Source organism: Anas platyrhynchos, chromosome 13 (assembly GCF_047663525.1).
Source record: "Anas platyrhynchos isolate ZD024472 breed Pekin duck chromosome 13, IASCAAS_PekinDuck_T2T, whole genome shotgun sequence".
NCBI classification, from domain to species: domain Eukaryota; kingdom Metazoa; phylum Chordata; class Aves; order Anseriformes; family Anatidae; genus Anas; species Anas platyrhynchos.
In genome coordinates this window covers 18,102,791-18,130,521 of record NC_092599.1, presented here as the reverse complement: position 1 = coordinate 18,130,521, position 27,731 = coordinate 18,102,791, and the positions used below count along the sequence as shown (strand labels likewise).

Sequence of the window (27,731 nt, the reverse complement as noted above, 5' to 3'; positions counted from 1 at the left end):
TCTCTTAAATGGAAGGTTAAGGCAATCAGAAGAAGAGTTCAGATACCAAGTGGAGGTTGTGGACCCTGAACATAGGGATTTGGGGTGAAATAAGGAAGCATGGGGCCCTAATAATGAGGTTTTGGACTGTTAAAATTTCATGCGGGGAGGAGGCAAGAGGCAGTGAGGAGGAGGAGAGGGCGTGTCTTGTATCTCCAAGTCAGGCTTTGGAGCTGAAAGCTGGGCCTTTGGACTCTGCAGCTCAGGGTCTGGATTCAAAAGTGTTGTTTTGCACCCTCCATCTAGATGTTTGGACCCAAAGAGGAGGGTAAAAAACAAGGGGTAAGCATCTTAATATCTTTATTATCTTGTTTATAATATCTTTTTTATAATATCTTTATTATAAATGGAAGGCACAAAGCAAGCCAGCAACAGAGACTGTCCAAGAGAAATACTTGGTGCTTTATAAACAAACAAGGAAGTACCCTTAGGTGGGTGTGATAATCCTCCTCTAATGCGTTTTTGGAGTGCAAAAATAGATTTGTTCCTTTCTTGCTCTTCTCTCCAGGACAAAGGCAGAATAGGCAACTGCAAAGTTAGACCAGGGAGGTCAGTTTGTTCCATACTGAGAAAGACAAGCCTGTAAAACAAACTAGACAGATTTTCTTGGTACTATTCATCTTCCTTCAGCAAAGGCAAAGCTTATGACACTTGTTGGTGTGTGTATATATATTTATCCAGTGCTCTCACAACAAAATTTTGATTTGAAGAGGGCACACAGATCTGATTTTTTTTTTTCTTTTCCAGTAACTAGTATAATAAGCACTGGTATTTTTGTATAAAAACAGAAAAATACAAACCAAAAGACTGAATATTATGTGGTATGCCTGACATTAAAAAAAAATGGTGGTTTCAAAGCAATATGTACCCTGGTGTGTTTGCCATATCCTAGAGTCCAGCTTAAAGTGTACCTGATCTGTATTGCATTTTGATATTAATCTCTATGTACAATGTTTTGCATGTAATTTATATGGTTCTTGGAAGAAAAAAAAAAAAAGAATGAATTGTCAGTTAGCTTCTTCTGAGAAAACAGATTCCAAGCTGAGATACTACTCAAATCAGAAGTGGACGAGCAGTTGAGGGGTGGGAAAAGGGATACATATACAAAATTTAACATAAATAAATAAATAAATAAAACATGCTGGGGGTGGGGGAGAAGGGAAATGGTTTTGAATCAATAAAGCTTTGGCTGTTGAGCAGAAACAATGCGCGAGTGCATCCAGAGAATAAAATGTGCCCACATGTAACTGTGACGTCCACAGTGTGTCCACCAGCTTGTGAAATCAATCCCACATCTTCTCGTGGTGCTGGATGAATGGCTGAGCTTCCCATCTGAGCAAGGCAGAGCGTGCAAGTAGGGCCTGCAGGGTGGAAAGCGGGATGGGGATCAAGAAGCAAGCCCACTGCTATGACAGAGTCCCTATAGGCAGTGTGGGTTTTCTCTCTATGCAAGCCTCATTATTCAGAGGCAGAGTGTGGCTTCGTCCATTCAAGGTCCAGAATCAGTTGTCAAATGCTAGCCAAAGCCAGTGGCTCCTGGGCTATGTGACAAACTAACCCTAGAGCCAAAATCCTCCTTGTCCTCTTACCTGGTGCCCTTTCTGCGATGCCTTTAGGGTGAGTCAAGGCTATGATCTCCACCTTCTGGGGCTGGTGTTTGAGCTATGTCCTACCTCAGTGCTGAGACTCTTTTGCCTCTGTAGAGGCCCTTTGCCATGACGCGAGTGACGATGAGAACTAAAATCAACTAGCCTCTGAAACGTTCTTGTTCCCAAGCACAGTTTTTTCACTGGCTTGCTTGAACTCCTAGTTTTTGGCCGAGAAGCTATTGTTTCTCTGTGCTTTTAATAAGAGGCTTTCTCTGGAGCCAAGTCAGGATGGCAAGATTGAGCTGGGCAAGGCTATCGAGGAGGAAATCCAGTGTTCCCAGCTGGGTGTCTGACCCTTGGAGCCCGGGCCAACTGATCTGAAGCGGCTGTAAAAGCTTTATTTCGCAGCATCGCTGTCTTCCCTGCTCGCATTCTAGGCACGGTGTTTCTGCTGACAGCGTCTTCCACCTCCTCAGCAGAAGCTGCTTCTTTCTTTAAACGTAGTACAGGCTGGACGCAAAGAAAGAAACTGTTAGCGGTGCTTTTAGCTATTTAAATGGGGAGAAAAACAGCCACTGTTTCTTTCTTTGTCTTTTGTTTCTTTGGCTCCTCTCCCACGTCCTTAATTGCCAAGCCGCTAGCGGCTCTGGTGACGTGTCCCGTGGGTGTCTGTGCAGTGACGGGGCTGCCTCAGCCCTGTGTACCCCAGGAGAGACATTTGGGGGGCTCTTTGCTGCTACCACAGGGCGCAACCTGCGGGTCCTGGGGCAGGCAGGATGAGTGCTGCTGGGCCCGGAGGGTAGGCCTGGCCTGAGAGGAGTTTGGGGCTTAAAGCAGGCTTGTCCTGCCCCAGCCTTCTCCAGAACCTGTGTGCCTGGCTCTGGAAAGCCGTGACAAGACATAAAATGACTCGCAGCTTGCCACGAGAGCTGCGGTGGTGGAGGAATGGCCGCCTCAAGGGGCTGAGGCCAGGCACCATCACGGGCAGGACTCGAGAGACGAGGCACGATCTTGGCACAGACAGAGAAGGGAAGGGGAAGCGCTGCTCTGCTGGCCCTGAGCGGTGCAGCCCCAGGAGAAAAAAAAATCTGTGTTTCCTTCCGCTGATGTCCACGCTGAAGGTGCAGAAGGGTTCCGTGCTGTTGCTTGGGTCAGCCTTGTTGCCAGGTTGGGAATGTTTAGCCTCCCGGTGCTTCGGTGCTGTTGGGCTGCACTCAGAGTGTGAGCTCTGGGCGTTATTTCTCAACTACTGCGTTATTTGAGCGTACAGACCCGAGATATTCTGCGGATAGGTGATTTAAGCCACGTCAGAACCACCGCTGTGGCGTGTGCCAGCGTCGGACGCCCGTTCGACTGGTCGGGCGGAGCAGGTGAATTGAATTTGGTGCTGGGTGGCGAGGTGGTGTTGGGGGAAGAGCTAGGCTAAGGAGAGCTTCCTCTTGCTCTGCCCCTTCCCATCTCAAATGGCCGCTTCCTGGGGAGATGGGCTCGTTGGGAGGTTAACTACAACGTTACAGTGAGGATGAGGAATCCTCTTTAGTCCCGTAGGTATTTGCTGCCAGGCGGCAGCGTTGATTTCTGAAATTGTATTTCAAAAAGGAAAAAGAAAGGAAATCTGTATTCTTTGACATACCCTCTTTTCTCGGAGAGTAGATGTAGGAGCTTCAGCAGTGCCCTTCCTCCGGAAACGATTCCCAGTGTCTGCTCAGACACTGAGGAGGGAAATGGAGGAGAGCCACCCGCTATAAATAAAGGAAAGAAGGGCTCATGGATTAAGGGAGAACCACTACTTCAAAAATTGGTGCTCTCTACAAACCGGTTAAGGCTTTGGGACCTGCAGGTGCTGCCTACACCTGTGTGCGTTGCAGTCGTGCCTGTTGCCACTGAGCAAAACGGGGAGAGCTGCTTTGTCGAACGCGGCGTGTTAAAGCACGTGCCGCTGCCTGGAAGAAGAGCACGGACTTCCCTCGTGTGGGACTTCTTCCCTAGCGATCTGTGGTTTACCTGATGTTTTCCCATAAGCTGTGAATGTTTAAAAGAAAAAAAAAAAAAGAAAAAAAAAAAACAAAACCCAACCCCAGCGTTGAGAGTGGTGAGGCAGATCCTCACCTGGGGACTCAGAGTCAGCGGTGACATCACCATGCGAAGCATTGTGTGCGCTTCGGGTCGGGGCTGCTGTGAGCCTCGCAGCGGGGTGGGAGAGCAGATCCGGGGTGCCTCTGTGTCAGCCCTGTGCCCTGGTGGCTTTGTGAGCACTGAGAGTTTGACTCCTGTGTTCCCAGCTTTCGCTTGCGCACCTGCGGTGTGGCAGAGCCAGCGAGCTGCTTCCTCAGCTGGAGGAGGAAGAGGAGTGACCTCAACATTGCCGAGGTAAAGCACAATTATTGAAAAGATTTGGCAAAGATGTGGGTTGTAGCAGCGCGGCTGCTGCAGCTGCAGCAGATCCTGGAGCATTGGAGAAGATAGAGAGGGGTTTCTTGGTGAAAAGACTGCTGTTAAAAGCGTTTTCATGCCAGAAATTAGGAGAAACGCCTCTGTTGTTTGACATCCTCTATTGACCTGGCACATTGGCATTACAGCGTACCTGGCACGCTGTTTGTATGAAAAAAAAAGGTCTTTTAGTCAGGGCAGGCCAGAAACCTGCCTTGGCACTTCCACATGGCAGCAATGCTTACAGACCCTGCATCCTGGCTGCCAGGCCAGGATCTAAATCCGATGGTGCTGTTGGTAAACTGAAGCTCAGGAAGCGCTTCTGGGTTTTTCTGTACTTCCATGTGAACTTTTACCTTAACTTAAGCTATTTTCGTCACAACAACTAGGTTTAAAAGCAGTTTCAGTTTAACATCTACATGCTTGGGTGTTATTAACAGAGCTTTGTATATTGAGCTGGTGCTTGGTAGGAGAAAAAACATAAATCTTCCCTGGGAAACTTGGACCCCCTCAGCTACATACTGCTATGAGGAAACTCAGATGTAAGACCACACTTAAATAACACATCAGCAGAGCTGTTGTGCTCCTGACCACCAAAGGCACCTTTTTCCAACGCCGTCGTACTGGAAGTTGATGCAGCTGGTTCCATCCGTAACGTGGGACTGTACAGAGCTGTAAAAGAAATATTTTTTCACAGCTTTGGAGAAAGTGAAGCAGAGAAAACCCCACCTAACCACTGATACCTGGACCCCAAACTGCCACAGACTGACAGTGATGCCCACTGGATATCTCCTGCTGCCTTCTGACTGCTCCAGCAGAAGTCCCGTTTGAATTAGCCAGCAGGTCCCTCTGAGTGGCTTTGCTGAAACTCCTGCCGTAGGAAGTATCCTACGGGAGCCAAGTTGCTAAACTGATGTGTGGTTTTCCCTTAACCCCCTCAGCCCTGACTTTGCAGCTCCTGACGACACTGCCAACGTGTGCAGTGTCACCGTGTGCCAGCTAGGTGCCAGCTGCCGTGGTTTATAGATTGTAAAATGAGTGATTTGGGACTCGTGAGCACTGAGAACAGGTTAGCAATTGCTTAAGAGCTTTACTTGTGTCGCTCTGGGGCAGGGAGATGGGTGAAACATCTTAGGCTTGAAAGTGATTCCCTGCAGAGGGACGTGCTCAGATCTGCACAACAGATCTGTCGTTTTGGTCACCTTATTAGATCCCTGCTTGAGAGGTTGCTTGCAAGAATCGATTCCTCTTCACCTTGATGTGTCAAGCTAAAGAGAAATCTGTGCCGAAGCACTGTCTGATCAGACGAGTGCCTCAGTTCAGGATTGTTCTTGGACAGCTCCAGAAACACCAGGACGATCAGCGCCTTCAGGAACAGATTAATTGGATCTTGAGGCTGTCATAAAACAGGTCCCTGACGTTTGAAGACTCTTCCAATAGTTTGGGCCAGCAAGGAGCAGCTGTAGCTGGCGGCTGCGGTAACTCGGGGCTCAGAGTCTCAGAGAGCGTGCTGAAAGGTGCCCCCCAGCTGGCTGCTGGAGGAAGCTGAGGCAGCGTTCAGCTCTAACCTTTGCCTTCTTGGCTGGCATCTTTGCACTCCTGCTGTCAGTGGGTATTGAGTGTCCTTCCCCCCAGCCTCAGCACGTGCCCTCGGATGTAGGCAGCGTTTAGCAGCTAGAATTTACTCCAATATAAAGAGTACAAATCATGCGTTTTCTGCTTTTGCTTTGGAACTCTTAGCTTGAGGTTTTCCTGCAGGCCATGAGGTTTCTTGCAGCAGCAGGGATGAGTTCTGTTAGCAAGAGGCTGTTCTGTGCTTCGACTGTGGGAAGATGAATGGTTCCCTGTGCAACGCGAAATAGAACTTGACACCTAGCACACCGCACTTGCAGCCTGTGGGGTGCTTTAACAAGCAGGTAAATCAGCAGAGGCTGTTTTGCAGCCGGGGTGATGCTGGGTGATTAAAAAGCAGGGGCAGAACAAGGAGTTTCTAGTGTTTGTTCTTGCTTGTCATCCGACTCTCCACTTCCACTGTTCTTTAGAAAAAAAAAAAAAACAAAAAAAAAACAACAAAAAACAAGGGGTAAGCATCTTAGTATCTTTACTGTAAATGGAAGGCACAAAACAGACCAGCAACAGAGACTGTCCAAGAGAAATACTTGGTGCTTTATAAACAAACAAGGAAGTACCCTTAGGTGGGTGTGATAATCCTCCTCTACTGCGTTTTTGGAGTGCAAAAATAGATTTGTTCCTTTCTTGCTCTTCTCTCCAGGACAAAGGCAGAATAGGCAACTGCAAAGTTAGACCAGGGAGGTCCGTTTGTTCCATACTGAGAAAGACAAGCCTGTAAAACAAACTAGACAGATTTTCTTGGTACTATTTATCTTCCTTCAGCAAAGGCAAAGCTTATGACACTTGTTGGTGTGTATTTCCAGACCCCCAGCTACTGGCACTGTAGCGCATCTCTAATTCTTTGGTACAAAAGGTTCAAAATCTCGTAATGCAAAAGTTTCACAGGCACCCTGGAGCAAAAAAAAAAAAAAAAGAAATCTAAAAATCTTACCAACTTCTATTACAGACCTGCTGAGTGCACCAGAGTTACTAATTTTTATTCAGGCTTTCAGGGGCAACTTCAGTTGGTTTAGCGCCTGGATTGCCGTGTTAGCAGATGTCAGTTTAAAAAAAAAAAAAAAAGCTTTTGAGGTCCTTTTTAAAATGAGACTGCTTTTTTGGAATTTAGGGCTGCGAGGTATGCTTGGTTTTGCTTTCTTCCCATTCCTTAGACCAGATCCATTCAGATTCTGAACAGCGTTCCCGGTCTGTTCAGGAAACTGGAAGGCAACAAGCAAAATGATGAGCTCCTTGGGCAGTCAAAAGAGCTACATCTGGAGAGTGTTTTGAGTCAAACTTCCATGCTAAGGAGCACCAGTAATTGTTAGAAGTAGATGCAGAGGAACCTGCATGGCACTGGGTGTGTTTCTGAAGGTGCTAAAGGTGCGAAGTGACGATTCCTATCCATAGTAAAGAAGAGAAGGAAAGCTTGCACTTAACTACTGTTTTTATTCCCTTTGTCCAGCAGTCAAAAACAGTAACTAATATGAGAAGCCAACTTTTCCTCTCTTTATTTTAGATTTGGGAAAATTCCCTGCCAAAAAAATATTTCCTGGAAAATTCACTAGTGTTTGTGTGAGTAAAAGGTTCCAACCTTTGATTATTAATTTGTAAGAACTATTTCATCCACTTTTGTCCAGAAGAGTCAGAAATAATTTGCACAGAAATGTGCAGCGTTTTCATGAAAGGATTCAGAATCACTCTAATTTGAACTTTATCTGGTCTGGTTGCAGGTTTTGTGACATTTAGTGTCTTTAAAAAAAAAAAAGAATCAAAATTTCTGACTTCATCTCAGAAAAAAGAAAAACAAAATGCTTGTGGCTAAATAAAATCTGTTGCAGCTCTGCTCATCGAAAAATCATTGGCTGTTAAATTGAAGAAGACCTAAGTCGTCTTCTCTAACCTTTCATGATCCTGCAGCAATGGATGAGGATGGAGATATGGATTAGGGAACAGCACGTGATGGCAAACCTGTGGTATTTGCTACAGCGCAGAAAGAAAAACCCAATTGCTTCCAAAAAATCCAACTAATTCAAAATCCTTGGTATCATGCAGCCATGCCACTGGCAAAGTGAGCATTCCCCTGCCTCTCAAAGCTTGCTGTACCCTTGATCTGCTGTCTTCCTGCTCTTAATTGAGTGCAACTCTACGTGTCTGATCAGGGCTACGAGTTGTTCTCGCTATGGAGATCATACAACATACACTGTGCACGCTTGTGTGTATAGATCTGTTTATCCTGTATGCATGTACATACGTCTGCATATTTGTGTGCTGGCCCCCAGATCACTCATGTTACAAAGCATCGGCCTCGAAGGCATACTCATCAAAATCTTTTGTAGAGCCTCCATTTTTTTCTAGTTCCCTCAAAATGAGAGAATTTCTACGCGCTCTCTGTGTCGAAAAGGCAAAAATTCTGATTTTCACTGTCGCTCTCGCTAACTTTCTCTCACTCCCTCCTCGTGTGTGTATAAACACAGACGTGTGTATGCGTATGCACATCTGTGGATTTATATGCACTGTGGTATGTTTTTTGCTGTACAGGTAATAAAGACAGGGAAAGGTTTTTGTGTTTTCTTAATAGGTGAAGAAATCTTGAAGACCAGAGATTGGAACATACTGAATTTTAAATTAAAAAAAAAAAAAAAGTTAGATTGACCGGCTGTAGAACATGGAGCCTCATTTTTGCAGCCACTTTGAATCACGAGTTCATCTCTAAATGCGCTGGGTTTTTTGTTTGTTTTTTTTTTTTTGTTTGTTTGCTTTGTTTTTTGGTTTATATTGTTTTGAAGAGCTAACTAACCCTGGCTGTCTCCAGTCTGAGAGAGCATTCAAATGGACTTGCTTCCTCTATTAGTTATAAGCTGTTTAAAAGCGCATGCTATGTTTGAATTGTGGATGAGAGGTTCCCTTGGCAAAGTGAGGAGGAAAATTCTTCCTAGCCCTTTATTAATAATTCACGGATTCAGTCTTGGTTCGGCCTCCAGGAGAAGTTAACTGGAAGTCTTTGAAGATCGATAACTTTGCTGAGGTTGTCCAGGTAGGTGAAATGGAAGACCCACAGTGCCTGCAACGTGCTGTTTAATGCGTCCTAACTGTGTTCTAGAGAAGTTATTTGTAGCCAGAGTTGATTATTGACTTGCATGTATGATCAGGTGGATTTTTAAGGAGTGACTCCGTTTTCAGGCTTCCAGGTGTGCTCCAAGTCATCTTATTGAGGATGTGGAAGAGAACGCTTGCTGACAAAGCTCCTGGCAGCTTTAGGGAACTTTCATATTTAGTTAGTTCATGTAACAGCTGATTTCAAGGCTTTGCTCTCCTCGAGAGACTGATAACTTGATTTGATGAACTGAAGAAAGCTGGAAAAATGTTGGTTCCTCATTATTTTTCACTTGTTACTTTCTTCAGGAGGGTTACTTTTCAAAAGAAGATTTCCCTGCTCACAAGCCAGTAGAAGACTTTCAGCCCAAGCAAGGGTGAAGACAGCTCTCTCCAAGAGCAGAGGAAGTCCCTGTGGAGAGAAGCCGAGCTTGTTAGCAGAACTCGTCGGCATGTCTAAACAAGGAGAGGATTGCTACTTCTATTTCTATTCTACCTGTACCAAGGTATGGCTGGCTTTCCTTTGCTTTGCTTTTTTTTCCCCATTTTTTTCAGGAAGGAGTAGATTAGGAGGAGGAAGCACACTGGTCTTTGGTTAACTTGAGAACCAGATAGATTCTGAATTCAGTTGTAGCAACCTTAGGCAGCAGCATGGCCATTTTTGAGGCTGTACTCTATTTTCCTCGTTGGTTTCCTTTTGGTTCCAGGGAGACAAATGTGCCTACCGCCACTGCGAAGCTGCTCTGGGCAATGAGACGGTCTGCAAGCTGTGGCAGGAGGGTCGTTGTTTCAGGAACGTCTGCCGATTCAGACACATGGAAATTGACGTGAGTGCCTAACGATGTGTTCTCAAACTAAATCAACAAAAGCATTTTTCAGTGCCGTAGGTGTACTGATTGTGCTTGTGCAGGATAGATTCGTTTGCTTCAAAATCATACTGGTTTCTGTTACCAAGAGAGGGGGTGGGAGGAAGCAGAGGGAAATAAAATCCTTCCGATAACGCTGTTCTAGCTGCCTGGGGTAGGAAGTGGGGAAAGTTAAAGGTGCAGAAGAACTAAGTCTCCAAGAAGTAGTTCTAGACAGGGTTAACCTAGGCAATTTCAGATGTTCTTTTTCCCTCTGAATAATGCTAGTATAATCCTAGGTGTATTAGTTTAAGCCACCCTCAACTGATGTCTGAGAGTGCCTATCTTCTCAAACTGAATGATGACAAATCTAAATGTGCATAGTGGTTCCAGCTTATGCAAACTTTGTGAATATGCCCAGAAATACTCCACTTAACTGAGAAACTGACCTTTGGAATGATGTTTCAGCACTGTGTTGTGACAGCTGTCATGATCTGGAGCTGCGCATCTCTTTGCAAGCCTCAGGTGCGTGTTATCACGAGCTTTTCTTTCTTTCTGTCTTCAGAAAAAGCGCAGTGAGATTCCTTGCTACTGGGAGAAGCAGCCGGGAGGCTGTCAGAAAGCCAACTGTGCTTTTCGTCATGCAAAGGGACGTGACATCGATGGACAATTCTTCCCACCAAGCAAGAGTGAGTTTAGGTCCTTTTTCTTGAAGCGCTTAACTTGGAGTATTACTTAGTGGGTGCCAATCCTGTAGGGGGCATCAGGTAACTGTTCATTTGTGAGTGCAGGAAAAGGTCTGCAGTCATAGGTGTACTGCACGGAGTGTACTGCTGGTGTTTGTTTTCTGCTTTCGTGCTCAGCTTCTCTTGGCTTTGTGTGATGTTTGCCTTGCAGTTTGCTTCCTGTTGTTTCATCTTTTGCTGGGTGGCAGGGAGATGTGTTGTTGTTCAAAGGGAAGTCATTGTTGACGGTGTAAACAGTGATGGGATGGGCAAAAGCAGATGCTGAATTCGTTGTCTGTGCGGGTTATCTGCCTTTCCTACCACCTCTTTGCCAAATTGTGGTCAAAGTTTTAAACTGCCATATTACCGATGATCCTCCTCTTCCTCTAGCTACACTGCCAAGTCCGCCTGAGTCCGCGGACGATGCTTTCAAAGTGGCTCAGATGTCACTGCAGCAAAACAAACTTTCTGTCCAGTCAAATCCCTCTCCACAGCTAAGGGGGTGATGAAAGTGGAAAACTCTGAAAATGTCCCAAGCCCTACACACTCTCCAGTTGTAATCAATGCTGCAGATGATGATGAAGATGATGATGGTGAGCATGTTTTGGTTCTTGGAAGGAATTTGTGCTGTAAATGGTTGTGTAAATCTTTGGTTCTTGAAGGAATCTGTGCTGTAAATGAAAGTATAAATCACAGATGACCTGAGGTCTGACTAGCGATAGGGCAGGCAGTGTGGCCAGGTCACTGGTGGCTTTGTCTGGCAGTCAGTGGACAGAACCTGAAACGTTGGAGGAAAGCTTAGAACCACTCCTGGCTTTAGCTGGTCTGTTGTGTAAAGTTCTATGTGAAACTAGGAAGGAAATTTCTTTTTTCTGTCTGAAGAGCAATGTGTTGTGTAGTAGTTAAAGCTGCAGAGAGAATCTAGAGTCCTAGATGTTTTGTCCTAGTGTATTCTACTTAGGAGTTCATCAGGTCAGTGTAGCTGTTTTAAAAAACAAAAAAAAAACCAAAAAAATAACAGCAACAAAGTTTTTTATATGAAGCATGGGCTGAAGTGTCACTGCATGAGCTACGTAATCATGAACAATCTGGTCTATGCATAACTGAATAGATTTTTCCCCTTCAGACCAACTTTCTGAGGAAGGAGAAGAAACTAGAACTCCCGTCCAGCAACCAGCTGCGGAAGGCAAAAATGGATTACGGGTGATTTCCACTCGCAAAGGCAGTTCTACTACTACTAAACAAGGTATTGATGCACCTTAGTAGGATAAATCAGAAGAACTTGACAGTTAACTCAAAAGCAGCGTGGTGTAAAAACACAACAAAATGTAGGGGTGCTGAATGGACTCGGTTATTTCCATGATCTCATTTCTGCCATGAATACCATCATGTGCCCATTGGGTCAGAAAGGTGAACTCCTTTTCTTTACTTTTGGAGAACAAAACAGGGCCACAGCGTGGAGTTGAAATGGCTGCACGTGCAGCCTTGCAACCACTGTTGATAAGCCATATCTAACGACAGAGGGATCTAATATCGTGTAAATGGATTAAAATTAAAACTACATTTTTAAGCCTGACGGATGAAAGGAGGGGCAAAATGCCCTTGGTTCTCTGGCTCTTTCACTTGTGAGGAGTGTTGACAGGCTTTATTCTAAATACTTCAGAAAGTTGCTGAGCGCTAAGAAGCCTGAGGAGCTGTGGTCCTCAGTGAATGCCTCTAAGCCTGTCTCATGAACTGTTTCCTGTTTTCAGAGGGCAATCTGAATTTTGGAATAAAAACACTTGAGGAAATCAAATCGCAGAAGATGAAGGAAAAAAATAAGAGACACGGTGGTGAGTTAATATTCCCTACTTTCCTATCCTGTTCACGGCAGGTGATGGTGCCTGGGAGCTGCTTGAGGGACAGACTTCCATTTTTAGCTGGGGGCATCAAGCAACCTGATTCTCAGCCAGCTGGTATTCTAAATGGGAGTTCAAAGGGCAACCAGAGGCAAATTAGTCACCTCTCTTATTTACATGCTCTGCTTGCTGTATTTTGGACAGTAACAAATAATTGAAAGTTTTTTGTTCTTTGTGATAGTTTTTTATGTCGGGTAAACTTCCTTATGTTTTGGTTGCTCTGAACAGAAGGTTCTTCAAGATCTTCTCTTCGTCCCATTGATTCTATGATTTTTTCCTGCTCTAGAAAAGGAAAACGTCCAGACAGTGGTGAGAACTGTGACACTGTCTTCCAGGAAAGGTAATAGTGAATGCTTTTGTTTTGATTTCCTTACTCCTAAACTGGAGGGTTAAGCAATAATTAAAACAATTCACCCATGTTAGCCTTCTGGTGCTGCCTTCTGTTCAAAACGTGCTTTTATGCTTAAAGTCCCTGGTTGTACTGGCAAGATGTGGTGCTCAGGTTAAGTGCAGTGGCAGGAGAAAAGAAAAGTGTCAGTATGCAAATAGGGGGGTACCTGAAAAACAGAAGAGTAAGGAGAAGAAAGAGCTGTAGAAGACAGTGCTATATAAGAAGCAATTTCGGAGGCATTAAAGAGGCTGCCAGTGGCAGGTGTGGACACAGTATGACAGGAGTTTGTGTATAAATTGTTTAGAGCTGTGCAAATGCCTTTGAAAGGGAAAAAAGTGTGGAAGTACTTTTACTCGTAGACATTCACCTTCGAAAGGACTATTTGTCAGCATGTGTACCTAATAATATTCTGCTTGCTTATGCAGCTTTGTTCTGCACAAAGTATAGCTGTCAGGCAGACTCAGATTCACTCTCTACTATCTCAGCTGGAATTTGAAGCAAGCACTGAGACTATTAATATTTTTTTCCTATGTTAATTATAGTTAAAATATGAGTTTATGTGGTTTAGCTGTCAAAACAGTGTCTGACATGTTGGAGATGGGCTAACAGGATAATATTTCTGTTGGCTACTGGTTTCTGTGAAATAGAAAAAGAAAATCCCTTTTGTTTTAGGGGAGGAACCTGTGGTTCGACTAGATCTTGCTGCTAGACAAGGAAAACGGAAAGCCTCCGCGGGTAAGAACTTTTTATGAGCTGTTACGTAGGTGCTGCCTTCTATATATGACTGCATTAAAGAGTATTTTTGATGTATGAAAGGAAAATACGTTGCAGTGGAGATCTGTGTCGACTGCAGAAATGGTTCAAAAAAAAAAAAATCATTTAGCAGCTGAAAGGCAATTCTATGAAAATATGCTTGAAAAATAGAAGCTTATTGTTGACTGTTCTCAAAGCTTCCTGCAAAGAAAAGTTCTTAGAATATTCCTTGTTTTCTCTGAAGATGATGTAAGCACCCTTCCAGTGAAGCGCCGCCTTGCTGAAAGGCTGGGGAAGAAGGTAGAGGCTCCGGGAAATGCTGACAAAGCACCCAAGAGAGATCCAGGTACTAAACGGGCATCTGGATTGGATTCCTGGGTTTTGTATTTAGTCTTTCTGTTTGTCCTTTTCCAGTGATGCTTCTTTTTGCATGTTGGCTGAGGTGGTAATCACTGGGATTCAAAGTTCCCTTTCCTGTCTTGTTTTGCAATGTGAACCTGAAGTTGACATTCTGCAGCCTCCCTAATTCGTTCTTTTTCTGTTTTGCAGTTCAAGTTGCCAAGTCTCTGAAGGACAGGCTGGGATTACCTCCGAAACAGACCAGTACTGAGAGAGGTAACAGCTAGATATTAAATATGCTTTCTCCTCCTTCCTTTCCATGAACTTGGACTGCTTTCATCCATCCCTAAAAACTAATTGAAATGAAAACAAAGAACTGATGCCTCTTGCTTGAGTGCTGAAGCTCTTCTGACAGCCACTATCAGAAATCTGGCTCTAGGTGTGTGTTTCTTTTCTACTTGTGCCTTGTCAAGGTTTTTAGCTGCTTCTGTGAACCGTTCCGTACAATTAGAACAGAACCACTGCCAGGAGCAGGAATTTGAAATGCAGTCTGAAAAAGTACTAAAGTAAAGCAGCATTTCTGTGTAGCAGTTCTCTCTGGATAGGGCTGGTCTTCAAAATACAAGTGGCTCAGAGGAGGAGGAGAATGTCGTTCTAAGGATATTGTTCTAAGATGCATTATTGGGAACACTCAAGATTAGTTTTCCTTAGTGCTCTGACAAATGTTGGAGACTGAAACTATTGCTGGACTCTCTTTAAATGTTGGTGCTTCTCCTCATTTCTTGATGATGACAGGGAAGGCTGCTAAGCCGATGGGAGAGATCCATGTGAAAACACTGGAGGAAATCCGTCGTGAGAAAGCTCTTCAGAGACGCGAAACTCAAGCCAAAGCCGAGGCTGAAGGGCATGGTAAAACTGAAGATTCCAGCGCAGGGGCAAGACCTGCTCGTGCAGCTCCCTCAGCACAACCCGGACCTGCCCCAGCAGAGCAGAAATCTTTATGGAGCACAAAACTAACAGGTGCTCCATAAACAGATGCTTTAATGCCTGCCCCAGTGAGGTGCTTCCCATCTTGAGCAAGTTCAGTTTGCTCAGGATCTGCTTCATGGATAATTGCTGAATGGATTGCACATTGTAGCCTTTCTCTCTCTCTCTCATGGGGCACAAGGAAATAAATGCACAAAGGAAACAAGTACCCAGCTTTCTTTATTTCTGCCGTTGACCAAACTTTTTTTTCTCTTCTTTTTCAGGTGCTTTAAAAAAAGAAAAGAAGGCAGTGGAATTGAACCGGCCTTTTCCTAAACTTTCCTCCGTGCCTGATGTACAGGTGAGTCCTCTGTGAAGACACACATCCATTCGTACAATTTCTGATCATTCTGACAAGTTTGGTTACTCACCGTGTGCCACCCTCTTGAGCGTGTTCTTACCCTTCAGCACCTGGTAGGAGCTGCAGTGCAGTCTAAATCCTATCGCCAGCAGCATTTCCAGACAACTCTGTACTCCTCAAACTTGGAATCAGTCTGTTTATACCACAGCAACAAAGAAACCCTGTTAGCACCAGCTGAAATCTACACAGTTAACGTGGAGGGAATTCTTTTTGTTCTTACTGACTTGATCTGTCAGACAAAAAGAATGTGATAAATAGATGTACAGCAGAACACCCTAGCTGTTTAAAGAAGCTTGCCATAGTGGATATTGCAGATATGTGAGACTGTGTCCATAGTAAAGCATGGCTCTTGTTACAGGCAGAATTTTAGGGAAAAAAAAAAAAATACAACAGTAACCTGAACGATATTAATATGCTGTTCCACATCAAGACCATTTTGGAGGGATTGCTGATCAGAGTTTCTTAACGAAATCTCCACGGATTTTTTTTTTGGTCCTATTCATGCACTGCTTTTCTTTCCTTCTAGCCCACTCAGCAGAGTGGAAGTCTTAAATGTCCAGAGAAGAGCTTTGAAGAGAGCCGGTGGGAGAAGTGGCAACAGAGAGAACAACAAGAGAAGCTTGGGAAGGAGGAAGCTGCTGTCAAATCTGCTGCTGGCTTCTTTCATACCGAACCAGCAGGGAAAGTGGCAGCTCAATTTCAGGGCCGGGAAGCTAAAAGTAAGTGTTGAAGGTTAAGAGTTCCTTAGGTTGTCTTCTGAAATACAGACAGAAGATGACAATTCTCATGCTGTAACTCTGGCTGGGTGCATTTTGCCACGCAATGCTACGAAGCGAAGTGTGGACTTTCTTTTTCTTAGTTTGTTTCTTTTCCTGCCAGCCAGATGTTAGGTAAGGAACGGGAGAGTAGAAAATGACACTACAGATTTGGACTTTGTAGAACAACTTAACTGTGGGACATCACTGCAAGGGAGAGGCAGCTGGTACAACAGTTGCATACACTCTTGTCCTACTCTAACTGCTGCTTTTTCCTTTCCTAGAGGGAGCAGGACTTGAAATATAAAAGCTGTCTATATTTGTGAACGTAGCTTGCACTTAGGATTGCTATGTGTCTGAGGTTTCCCTTGTCCTGGATTCTTATTTACTGTAGCTATTCGGTTTCTTGGTTCCTTTGTATGGATTGTTGGTAGACAGAGTTTACTATGTGGAAAACATTCCTGAGAATCCAGGCAATGGCGGTGCAATTCTGCTGGCCAAATGCATTTAACTGTGTAGAAGGACTGTGGAAATGATGAAGAGAACCTGGATTTTTCCTGAGGCAGAGCAAGACTGTATCAGTTCTCTCTTCCTTTTACTCTAGCCAACTTGATGACATCTGCGAAGCCTTCGGGTGGGAAAGTGACTTTCCCCAAGAAGAAGGCACTGAAACGTAAGGCACCTGGGAGTTATCCCTCTGCCATAGCAGCTGTGGAACTCCGGAGTGCCTTGGATGCTGACATGATGGGACCTCCAGCCAAAAAAGCAGCCATGGTAAGGCCAGGGGCTAATGCAGAGATGGATCCCTTGTTAAAACCCTACCCTCCTCTAGGAGAAAAGGTGGAAAAGTCAAACGTTCTGCAGGCCTTCTGTTTCCTTTGAAATCCAGTAGCTGTCTACAGGATGCTTGTAGAACCCTTCTGTATTTATGAGCTGAATGGCACTCTTTAACCGGTACTGTGATGCTGTGATTTCTCTGGTGGGGGGGATTTTGTCCATGAATGCCATGTTCTTAAAAGACACAAGATCATGAGTAACCTCCAGGTGAATGTGAACTTTCTTCAGGAGCACCTTGGTTTTGTATTTTGGCCACGGCTCCGCAATGCCAGAGGAGAAGCAGTGTGGAGGAAAAAGCTATTAAGGAATCTTTTACCCATGTGTCATAAATACTGTTTTGCTGCTTTCTAGGGTGTTTCAGACGTGCCGGAGCACATCCCAGCCATCAGACTTGAAGAAAATGCCCCAAACAGGTGACAACCCCAACTTGTTCTTTTTCTTAATCAGTGTATATCCCCAGGGAAACATAAGTTCTGTCACATGTGGGAAAAAAGGAGGGTTCTGAGATCATTAAAGCCCAAATCCATCAAAGGAATAAGTCACCTGAAACCACTTTCTAGCAGCTAGCAGGATTGCTTAATTAGGCTTTCTTTAAATGCTGCAAGTCGGCACATCTTTCCAGTGACTTCTTGGGTTGTCTGAATACCTGAACGAGGAGGAGGTGAAGTTCTACTTCCTCGTGAGGTGATAGATGAGCAGTAGTGTCCTCTGCCTTTTGGTCCTCAAGAATGCCACCTCAACTCCAGGTGCCCTGGCTTCACAGATAAAGCCCCAGACTGAAAAATGTACCTGGCAACACATCGGGCTCTAAATGTAGCCCTGGGTTGATTGATAACAATCCCTGTGTAAGATTGAAGCGTAGGAGGGCTTGCCTACAGTTTTAAGAGCCGGTTTGCAGAAAAGGGATTTCCCGTTAAGAAATGGCATATCCTGATTGTTCTTTCTTGCTCTCCCAAGACCTGAAGTGCGTCTTGGAAGCCCGGCAAGATTAGAGGAGCAGATGGAGATCGATCTCGAGACCTCGACCTCAGCTTCTTCCCAGCTAGAAGAGGCACAGACACGCCGACTGAGTTCCACAGGGAACGCGCCCTTATCTGTGGATGACGATTTGGAGCAGCTACTTTGGGAAATCTCAGGAGGCAGACTGGAAGCCGAAATCGACTTAGACCTAGGGAAGGACGAGGATGAGCTCCTCCTTGAACTCTCCGAGATGATTGACAGTTGAACTGCGTAGTCCTATGCTATATTAAAAAAAAAAAAAAAATTAAAACTGTTCTTCTTGTTGGATACCCCGAGGTGATCCTTTTTCTAACTGAGGCTTTGCAATGAGACTTAAAGCACAGTCCCAACTGGTAGAAATTGGCAGGATGTGCACTCAGTTGTCCTAAATTTCCCTGCTGGTCAGAGTTAAGGGCTTGTGCATCCGTTCTGTAACTATAGGTGGCTACCTTCGCTATCGAGAGGACAAAGCACTTCTTTTGGCACAGAAAGATCTCCATTGGCACGCCACGGTGGCTGCAAATCGATCTTCTGATGGAGCGATGCTCTGAAGGCTTAAACGTAAAGCTTCTTCCTTCCTCCCCCCTTGGCACAACTCGATGTTGGGCACATTGTGAAGCTTCGGTGTTCTGATTTCTCGGACAGTTGATAGCCAAATCCTGGAGTTACTATGTCAACTCGTGACTTCTACTCGTGTATGCCATTGTTTTGACTGTACCCGTGTCAGATGATGAAGCTGTAGGGGTGGGAGGGAGCAGAATCGTTATTCCAGTGTGTTGTGGACCGAGCTTGCTGCCAGGAGTGGGGGTGGGGGTCAGCCCACCCAGCCTTACTTTCAGTTCTCAGGGATGATCAAATGGTGAAAAACAGCAGCTCTGCCATGCGGCTCCGCTACCCCCACTCCCTTCTCTTGTGCTGTACCAAAGTTCCCCCAGGCTTTGGTTGGTGCTTTTTGCTGGTGTGAGGACTCCGGGGCGAGCAGTCGGGACTCTGCCGCAGTCACGGGGTCGATGAAGGGTTGTTTAAGTGCCTCTTGGTTTTCAAAAGTGCTCCCCTGAGCTGCTGGCTCTGCTGCCTGCTACTGCAAATGTTCGGGTGCCATCAGCATCGCGCTTGGGCGTGGGCACTGACCCTGTGGAGGACAGAGCTGAGATTCGGGTGTATTGTGTACCCTGCCACCAGCCATCGTTTTTTTTCCCCTAGCAGATCAATTTTGGATTATTTTCCGACCTTTTTGCGGCACGGTAGGCTCTTCCCGCTATGATTTGTGAAGCTGTGGGGGCCCTCAGGCATTTGCTGCTGGCAGAGGAAAAGCGCTTGTCGAATTTGTTGTAAATACTTAATGTTTGGACAAAACCACGTGTCTCTCTGTGTGTGTGTGTGTGTGTGTGCGTGAGTGCGTGCTGTGACGCCCCAGCCCCACCAGGGAAAACCTCCGCTGACGAAACTGCTGCTGGAGCTCACGCAGGCCTTCATCGTGCCGAAGGACTTCACGGGGACTTCTGCCCTATTACCCCTTCACTTCAGGGCTAAGAGCATCTTTTGCGGATCCAAAGCCTTTTTCTCACCTTTACTTTGCAGCTGAGAAGCATACAGGCATGGCACCAAGGCTCCTCTGTATAGACCACAGCCTTGTTCTTAAGCACCCAGCTTTCAGGACGTTTTCAGGACAAGAGAGCCTATAGTTGGGATCCAAAGCCGCCTTTGCTTACATGTCAATCCTACAGAGCAGGCTGCCATTTCCAAGGGGCAATTCCCTATTTTTAGGGTCCACAGTTTTATTATAAGATGCAACGCGTCCTTCTTAGATGGCAAAGCCGTATGTGAGAAAGCGCTGCTTTCAAATCCCCAAATCCTCATGCTAGGAGCCGAGGCCTGAATTTTAGGGTCCGAACATCCATTTTGAGGAAGCAGAGAGTGGAGTGTGCACCACGCTGCCCTGACATTTTTTGGCCCCAGCATCACATATTAGGGCAGAAAGCCTCTTCCTTGGACTCTAAAGCCTTGTTTGAAAGGATAATTCCTCCTTTTTAGTGGCTAATGATTTCTTGTATCCCCCTAACTCCCTCTCTCAGCCATCCAACCCGCAGGGCTCAGGACTTGTTGATGCTGTAAGGAAAAGCCTGAGGAGACAGAGAGCTGTGTGTCCAGCCCACAGGGTGCCGGACAACAGGCTGGCCAGGACAAGGAGACAAAGAACAGGCAGGCAAACAGCGCGAAAGAAGCAGGAAAGCTGGAGGAAGAGGTTCTGCCTCTGTTCTGCCGCTGGCTGGAAAGCGGATCTGAGAAGGGACAGCCTCGTTCGCAGCTGCTCGGAAGAGAGCCCCAGCTCGTGTCTGGAATGCTCTGGTGTCCCCAAGGCTGCCAGCACTGGGAACAGCCTGTTGATGGCGGTGCCTCCCCTTTCCTGGTGTCGCAGAGAAAGGGAAGCCCATGCAGGACCCCGTTGGGAAGGCCTGCAATGCCATGGGAGGGCCTGCGTGCTGGAGCAGGGCAAGAGAGCGGGGACAAGGGGCAGAAGAGGCTGGAGAGGGGGGAAAGGTGTCTGCAGGTTGCTTGTAGCTTCTCCCTCCCCTGGCCACTTAGCGCGAGGCGAAGCACAGCCTGGACACTGGCGATTCGGGTGCAGAGCTTTATTCGGACAAGCTGCCGGACGGCTGCCAGTCCTCACCCCCCCGCTGCCCTGCACGCCGGGGGGCCGCCCCCAGCCCTGGCAGGAGGGCCGGGACGGTGGTGGGGGCCGGGGGGGTGGTATCCACGGGGGCTGGAGGGCGCTGGGCCGGTCGCGCTGCAGCCGGCTGGGGTGCGCTCGTCCAGGCCCGGGTGGCGGCCGCTGGCGCTGGGCCCGTCTCGGTGCCCGGGCTTCCGAGGCTGCGGAGAGGCGCCTGCGGAGAGAGGAGGCTGGGCAGCACCCGGCGGCCGCGCCGCAGCACCTCAGCGGCGGTGCTGCAAGGCCAGCGGCAGCCAGCCGACGGGGAGCTGGGGCGAGAGACGGCCGCTCACTGCTGTCTTCTCCTGCGCAGCCGGATGACCCCGCAGCACAGAAGCGTGCCGAAGAGCAGGGAGCCCACGATTGCCGCCGCGCTCACGAGGCAGTGCTTGCGCACGGCGGCACCGGCCGAGGCACTCGCGCTCCTCTCGCCAGCTGCACCTGGAGGAACAGCTCTGGGGCTTAGCGCGTCCTCGCGCTGCTGGGCAGCCTGCGGGAGCTCTGGCAGTGCCGAGACGGTCGCTCTCCCGCTGCCAGCCTCTCCGGGAAGAAGCTGCCTTGCTTGCAGCAGAAGGCGCCGCCGCCATGCTCGCGGCTCCCGCTTACGGGCTGCTCAGTACCTGGATTCTCTTGAAAAAATTGGAACACCCCGGTGTGGCGGGCTTCTCCGGGCTCCGAGAGCACTGCCAAGAAGGAGAGAAAGGGAAAGCCTCAGCACGGCTTAGGCACAGAGGATGCCGAAGGACGGGCGGACGGACGGGCGGACGGAGAGGCTCCCTCTGCGAGTCCGTGCAGCCCCCTGGGCCACAGGTCACAGGAGGGGTCCCACTCGCTGCTGCGGTGCTGCTTTGGGCCCCTGGGGACTTGGGCAAGCTGCGGGGCTCAGGTGCTGCGGGAGGTACGCTCTGGTACGGGTCATGGGCTGCAACGGGCTGCGGTGGGAGGCAGGCGATCCCCAGCCACAGGCACAGAGGCCCGCCAGCATCTCTGGCACACTGCTGGCGCTGAGCTCCGCGTGCCAGAGCCCACAGCCCTCCTCCAGAGCGCTTCCAGGCTCCTTTGGCAGCACCTGCTCTGTGCTAAGCGTGCCACCGGACAGCAATTACCTGGCGGGACGGTCGCTGGCGCTGCCTCTGGCGCTCCCTCCGAGCCTGGCAGCGTGTTTCCCCTGGGAAGCGCCTCCTTCTGCACAGCCTCTCCGTCCGCCCCTTCGGCAAGAAAGCGGCACAGTTGCACTGGGAGCGACCGCTCCTCAGCAGGAGGATGCTTCTAGCTGCAGCAGGCGATGCTTCTCAGCATGCACACGGCTGTAGCCAGCCCCTCAGGCTTCCCCGTGCAGCACACCCACCCTGTGCTCCCTCCAGTTCCTGCAGGATTTCCTGCAGGATAGCCGAGGTCCTCTGGGAGCTTTGGCCTCTTCTCGCTTGATGCCTTGCTCTTCGAGGACCCAGCACAGAAGCTGGAGAGCCGTTGCCTACAGCCACACCTGCAAGCAAACACAGAACAGAGCAGCTCCCACCAAACAGGGCGGGATGCTTCTTCCCATCCCGCAGCTCCCACAGGGGATTGCTGCACGGCCCTGGGCTCTCCCTCCTGCCCAGGAGCCTCTTGCAAACAGGCAGCAGGGGCCTGCAGTGCCAGCGTGCCGGGACAAGACGAACGAAGCGTGCGTGCAGCTGCCCAGAGAAGGGCCTCCCCAGAGCTCAGCCCAGGCTCGAAACTCAAGCCCACCGTGCCCGCTGGCTCTGCAGCACGCATGGGGGCGGAGCGGCTGGCAAAGACAGCTTGGCAAGGCAAAGCGCCCCAGGCGTGTCACCGAGCCTGAGCCCTTCCCTCTCTGCTCTCCTGCGCGGCTGAGGCCAAGGAAGGCTGAAGGTCCATTGCACGCGGGCAGCAAACAACAAGGGCAATGCTCGCTCCTCCCTCCCGCTGACTTACTTAGGGGATCGCCCTGGGGCACGAGGACAGGACCATGCTCGGACGTCCCGGACAAATCACCTACAGGCACAGAGCAAAACCGTTCCCAGTGCGTGCTGGGAGCTCCTTCTGCCCCAGCGCCCTGCGGTGGCTGACAGAGGGGCCGGGGCACGGCGCAGGGCCCGGGAGCAGGGCGAGCTGGGGGAAAAACACTCGTCCCCGCTTCTTGTGGAGAAGAGCCCACTGGCCAGGGAGAGGCTGCAGCACTGCTCAGCTGGCGCAGAAAGCCACCAACAAACCCCAAGGAAAGCAAGAGCCACACCGTAGCCCATGTACCTGTGGGGTGCCACCCAGTCTCAGGAGCAGGATTCCACGGCGCAGCTGGAACAGCACGGCCTGCGGGCACAGATGGGGGCCAGGACAGGTGAGGAGGGCTTCCCCTGCGTGCTGCAACCACGTCTGCCCTCGGGAAGCCCCCCCAGGGAGCGGACGACCCCTCGCAAGGGGGTGGTCTGCCTGCGCAGGACCTCCACTCGCCCGCGGACCAGTGCTGCTGCTTTGGAGGCAGGGGACGGTGACAACTTACCGCTGGGCTGCCCCTGGAGCTCCACTCCAGGACCCAGCTGAGGAGCTGGGGAAGCGCTGCCGAGCGCATCGTCACCTGGAAGCAAGCAGAGAGCAGACACGTTCCCCTTGCCCGTTGTGTCCCCGAGCACCCTGCAGTGACGGAGGGGCCGGGGCACGGGGCTAGATGCCCGAGGCTGCGGCGGGGCTCAGGGACCTCCCGACAGAGGGGAAGGCTGGAGCCAGGGCAGCGCGGCGCATGGCTCGGCTCACAGGGGCCCCGGGGGGGCTCAGCCCAGGCTTCGGCCCCCAGCCCCTCCGGCGACTCGCCTGCATCTGGCCCTGCCGCTGCCCCCGGCGCTGGCGCCCACCTGCTCCCAGCGCTCGCCTTGGCATAGCCCAGGCATCCCGGGCACACAGCACGAGGAGGAGGAGGAGGAGGCGGGTGGGGGCCGCAGCCCCCCACATCCGCCCCATGCTGCCACCGCCGCGTGAGTGCCGCCGTTGGGGCCGGCGCAGAGAGGTGCCCGTGGCCTGGCACAGCGACACAGCGCGGCGCTGTGACCTCATGGCCGCACCCTGCTGGCACAGGGGCTGCATGCATGGGGCTGGGGCTGCATGGCATCAGCCACAGCCGCAGCTCCACTGGGCCACCCACCCTCAGGGTGGAAAGTGGCCTCCTCCTCCTCGTTGCCATCAGAGCTGGCCAGCAGCATCCTCAGCATCCTAGAGGCCTTGGGTCTGAATGATTCAAAATAAATAAATAAATAAATAGAAAACAAATAAAAACAGAAAAGGAAAAAAGAAAGAGAAAAATGGTGTTGGATCCTAAAAGATTCTTTGGTCCCTCAAAGCCTCTGGGCTGCATGGTCCAAAACCTGTTTTATAGTCCAAAGCCTCACTACTTTGAGGACCACCCCTTGGTTAGGATCCAAAGGATCTTCAACATGACCAAATCTAAAAAAAAGAAGTTGAACCACAATGCCGAGGAAGACTACAGCCTTCGTCTTCACGACCACCAGAGGGACAGAGACAACGCCCTAGCAACAGTGCGCGCAGTCGCAGAATATACCAGGATGTGCTGCATAATCCCGGAATTACCGAGATATAAAAAGGGACCCTGGTGGGGGTGAGGTGCGTGCCGATGGCGGAGCCGAGACTCCCCGGCTGCCCAGCACTGTTTTGCTTGCTGTTGGCTTGCTCAATAAATTCCTTTCTATTCTTAATGCAATGCTCTCTGAAAATTAATTAAGGGGGCAACTTATAACACAGGCCGTAAGCTAGAGACTCCAAAGGCCCAGGGTCCAGGTCTAAAGCCTCACCTTGACGACCAGGCCTGTCCACACTCCCCCTCCCTCTCCCTCCCTCCCTCCCTTCGTCTCTCTCTCCCTCCCCATTTTAAGTGTTCAAAGCCTCATTAGGAGGCCCCCGTGTTTCCTCTCTAGGCTCCAAAGCCTTCTTTTCAAGCTCCAGAAGCTCCACTTGGCATCCCAAGTCTTCTTCTGATCATCTAAAGCCTCAGTTTGCAGGCCCAGGGCCTCATTTGTAGGGACCAAGCCCTTTCGTTCAGGGCCCTAAGACTGCTCTCAGGAGACAAAACTGGCTTCTTAGTGCTTACACCCTCACTTTTCTGGCCCAGGCTGTCATTTTCAGGGCACAATATCTTCTTTTTTAGGGCCCCCCATTTGCACTGTAAGGTGCAGAGCTGCATTTTTCGGGTGCAAAACCTTATTTGTGAGAAAATTCCCTCCCTCCCCATTTTAAGTGCTACGAGTGGTTAGAGGGGCGTTGGGTAAAGGGAAAGGTTGTGTGGTTGTGGTGGCTTGGGGGCTTACTGTATCCACCTCAGCTATTGTGTGCTATTTTGTCAGTTTGGGATCTGGAAGTTGGATCTCAACACTGAAAACTAAGGGGAGATTTTATTGGTCTCCATACTGTTATAGTTTGCTCCTGAGGTCCACCCCTCAGGAGCAAACTGCTCCAACCTGGGTCCCCCACGGGTGGCAGCTCCTGCCAGGCCCCCTGCTCCTGCGTGGGCTCTGCTCCACAGGCTGCAGCTCCAGCCCACAATCTGCTCCGGCGGGGGTCCTCCACAGGCTGCAGCCTGCTTCGGTGCAGGGCCACCTGCTCCACCGTGGCCTCTTCCATGGGCTACAGCGTGAAACCCTGCTCCACTGTGGTACTCCATGGGCTGCAGGCGGACAGCCTGCTCCGCCATGGTCCTCACCACAGGCCACAGGGGAACTTCTGTTGTGGTGCCTTCTCTTGCAGACTACCAACCTGGGAGGACAACGACGCCTTTGCATCACAGCGTGAGAGGCACCAGCGCTGTGATGCCAGCGAATGCCTTTACCCACGAGGCAGGGAGCAGGCAGAAGTACACGGGTGAGTTGCCTCAGCAGCCATCTGGGGCTCTGCACGGGACCTCAGCATCGCTGCAGGCTGGGGGAGGCAGGACAGAGCAGAAGGGATGTGCCAGCCACTCTCTGCCTCAGACGCTTTGTCCTCACACCCACAACCCTTTGCTTCTTCCCCAGGCCCTGGCAGCTGCTCCTGTGCCGCTCCTGTGCTGCCAAAGGCACCCACCGGCGCTGCTCCAACTTGACCAACAGAGCAGGCACCTGGGAGTGCGCCAGCTGTGCTGGCATGGACAACGGTAAGACGCGCAGGCCACATGCTGCTGGGCTGCAGGGGCTCAGGGCAGCCTTGCCAGAGTCTCTCTGACCCAGGATGGAGCAGAGCCTCTACAGCCGTGGGTCTGGAAGTCCATCCCACTCACCTTCCTGCCTCCTCTTACAGCCTCCAGTGCCAACCAGGGGCTCGCCAGCTCTAGCACCTCCAGTGCAGAGGCTCCGGGGCCCTCCCATGGCTCCCCAGCACCTGAAAGCAGCAGCCTCAGCAGCAGCAGCAGCAGCCAGGCAGCACCAGGGCCATCCCACAGCTCCCAGGGGACTGAGAGTGGAAGGCCAGCAAAAGAAGAGAGGGCAATCCGCCAACCTGTACGTCAGGCCCAGGACACCTGTAATGATCCTGGAAGAAGCCGCACGAGGAGCCGTGCTGCAGAACCCAGCGCTGAGAGCAGCACGCCCAGCTTGGCCAGACAGAGGGCACCAGGAACCTCCAGTCACTCCATGGTGCCCGCTGGCAGGTCGTCCCTCCCAGCCAGCGGGGACGACCCCAGAGAAGAAGCCGCTCACCGCTGGAACATCAGGCCACAGATGCCCAGAGCCAGCCCCAAAGACGCCGCAGGAGATGCCATGAACCACAAACCGGTGCTGGGAGCAGCAGCACCACCCGATCTCCCAGGCAGGCGGCATCGGGGTCCCCCAGTGGATCCCCAAGGCGTAAACGGCGACGATCCTCCAGCCAGCAGGGGCGACCCCAGAGAAGAAGCCATTCACCGTTACAACATCGGGCTCCAAATATCCAGAAGCAGACTGGAAGACGGTGTGGCAGCAGACCTGCTACAACCCCTAGTGCTCAGCGCAGCAGTGACAGCAGTAGCAGCTCTGACAGTGAAACAGCACCAGGAACGTCCAGCAGTTCCTGCATTACGGCTTGCAGTGCCAACCTGGGGCTCACCAGCCCTGGCACCTCCAGTCTGGATATTCTGGGGCCCTCCTGTGGCTCCCCAGCACCCGAAAGCAGCAGCTGCAGCACCAGCAGCCAGGCAGCACCAGGGCCATCCTACAGTTCCCTGGTACCTGAGAGCAGCAGCCCCACCAGGCAGCAGGGGACAGAGCAGAGGACAATTCGCCCACGTTTACATCAGGCCCAAGACACCTGCAACAGGCCCAGAAGACGCCACAGGAGCAGCCATGCACCACAAACCGGTGCTGGGAGCAGCAGCACCACCCGATCTCCCAGGCAGGCGGCATCGGGGTCCCCCAGTGGATCCCCAAGGTGTAAACGGAGACGATGCTCCAGCCAGCAGGGGACGGCCCGGGCAAGAAGCTGCTCCCCATTACGTCAGGCCACAAATACCCAGAGCCGGCCCCGGAGACAGCGTGGGAGCAGACGTGCTGCATCCCCCTGTGCTCAGAGCAGCAGCAGCAGCAGCAGCAGCAGCAGCTCTGAGAGCGAAACGGCATCGGGGTCCTCCAGCGATTCCCCGGTGCCTGAACGCAGCAGCCACTGCAGCCACGCCCGGCCAGTCCGGACACGAAGCCGCTCCCGGTTACAACGTCGGGCCTCAAATCCCTACAGCCGGCCTGAACAACGCCGCGGGAGCAGCCATGCTCCAGCCCGACGTCGTGGCCCCAGTCCCCAGCCGCCATCACAATAAAGCTTGCTGCCAATCCCATCTGTGCGGAGAGATCACACGCGCGTGTCGGCTTCAGCCTCACTTGCACAGCTGAGCCATATCCCCCTGCCTCCCTTCCCTCCCCCCCGTTAGACCCCTGGTGTTTCCTCTCTAGGCTCCAAAGCCTTCTTTTCAAGCTCCAGAAGCTCCACTTGGCATCCCAGGTCTTCTTCTGATCATCTAAAGCCTCAGTTTGCAGGCCCAGGGCCTCATTTGTAGGGACCAAGCCCTTTCGTTCAGGGCCCTAAGACTGCTCTCAGGAGACAAAACTGGCTTCTTAGTGCTTACACCCTCACTTTTCTGGCCCAGGCTTTCAATTTCAGGGCACAATATCTTCTTTTTTAGGGCCCTCAGTTGCACCGTGTTATAAATGAAGTCTCAACTGAATCTGAATTTAGTAATATTAATAAAAGAATATTGATAAAAAGTATAAAAGGCAAGTAAACAGCACTGGGTGTGCGGGTGTCGTGGTTCCGCTCGAGTGGGCAGCTGAGCTCCACCACAGCCGCTCTCTCACTCCCCCTCCTCAAAGAGGAATGGGGA

General features: G+C 50.2%; 1 protein-coding gene, 1 long non-coding RNA gene and 1 pseudogene across 2 annotated transcripts; 2 read left to right on the top strand and 1 right to left on the bottom strand.

The window, feature by feature from the left end:
- Positions 1 to 374: 374 nt before the first annotated feature.
- Positions 375 to 13,918, top strand: LOC139998606 (zinc finger CCCH domain-containing protein 11A-like; annotated as a pseudogene).
- Positions 13,857 to 20,182, top strand: LOC139998604 (zinc finger CCCH domain-containing protein 11A-like). Its single transcript, XM_072044365.1, has 7 exons — positions 13,857 to 13,992; positions 14,512 to 14,736; positions 14,967 to 15,043; positions 15,630 to 15,822; positions 16,463 to 16,632; positions 17,047 to 17,108; positions 17,653 to 20,182. The coding sequence occupies exons 2-7, from the start codon at positions 14,529 to 14,531 to the stop codon at positions 17,918 to 17,920; spliced, it is 978 nt and encodes a 325-aa protein (XP_071900466.1). The 5' UTR covers positions 13,857 to 13,992; positions 14,512 to 14,528; the 3' UTR covers positions 17,921 to 20,182.
- Positions 20,183 to 20,275: 93 nt separating this feature from the next.
- Positions 20,276 to 21,884, bottom strand: LOC140003601 (uncharacterized). Its single transcript, XR_011812519.1, has 5 exons — positions 21,753 to 21,884; positions 21,511 to 21,612; positions 21,025 to 21,087; positions 20,698 to 20,845; positions 20,276 to 20,579 (listed from the first exon to the last, which is right to left on the bottom strand). It is a non-coding gene; the product is annotated as an uncharacterized lncRNA (long non-coding RNA).
- Between the last annotated feature and the right edge of the window lie 5,847 nt (positions 21,885 to 27,731).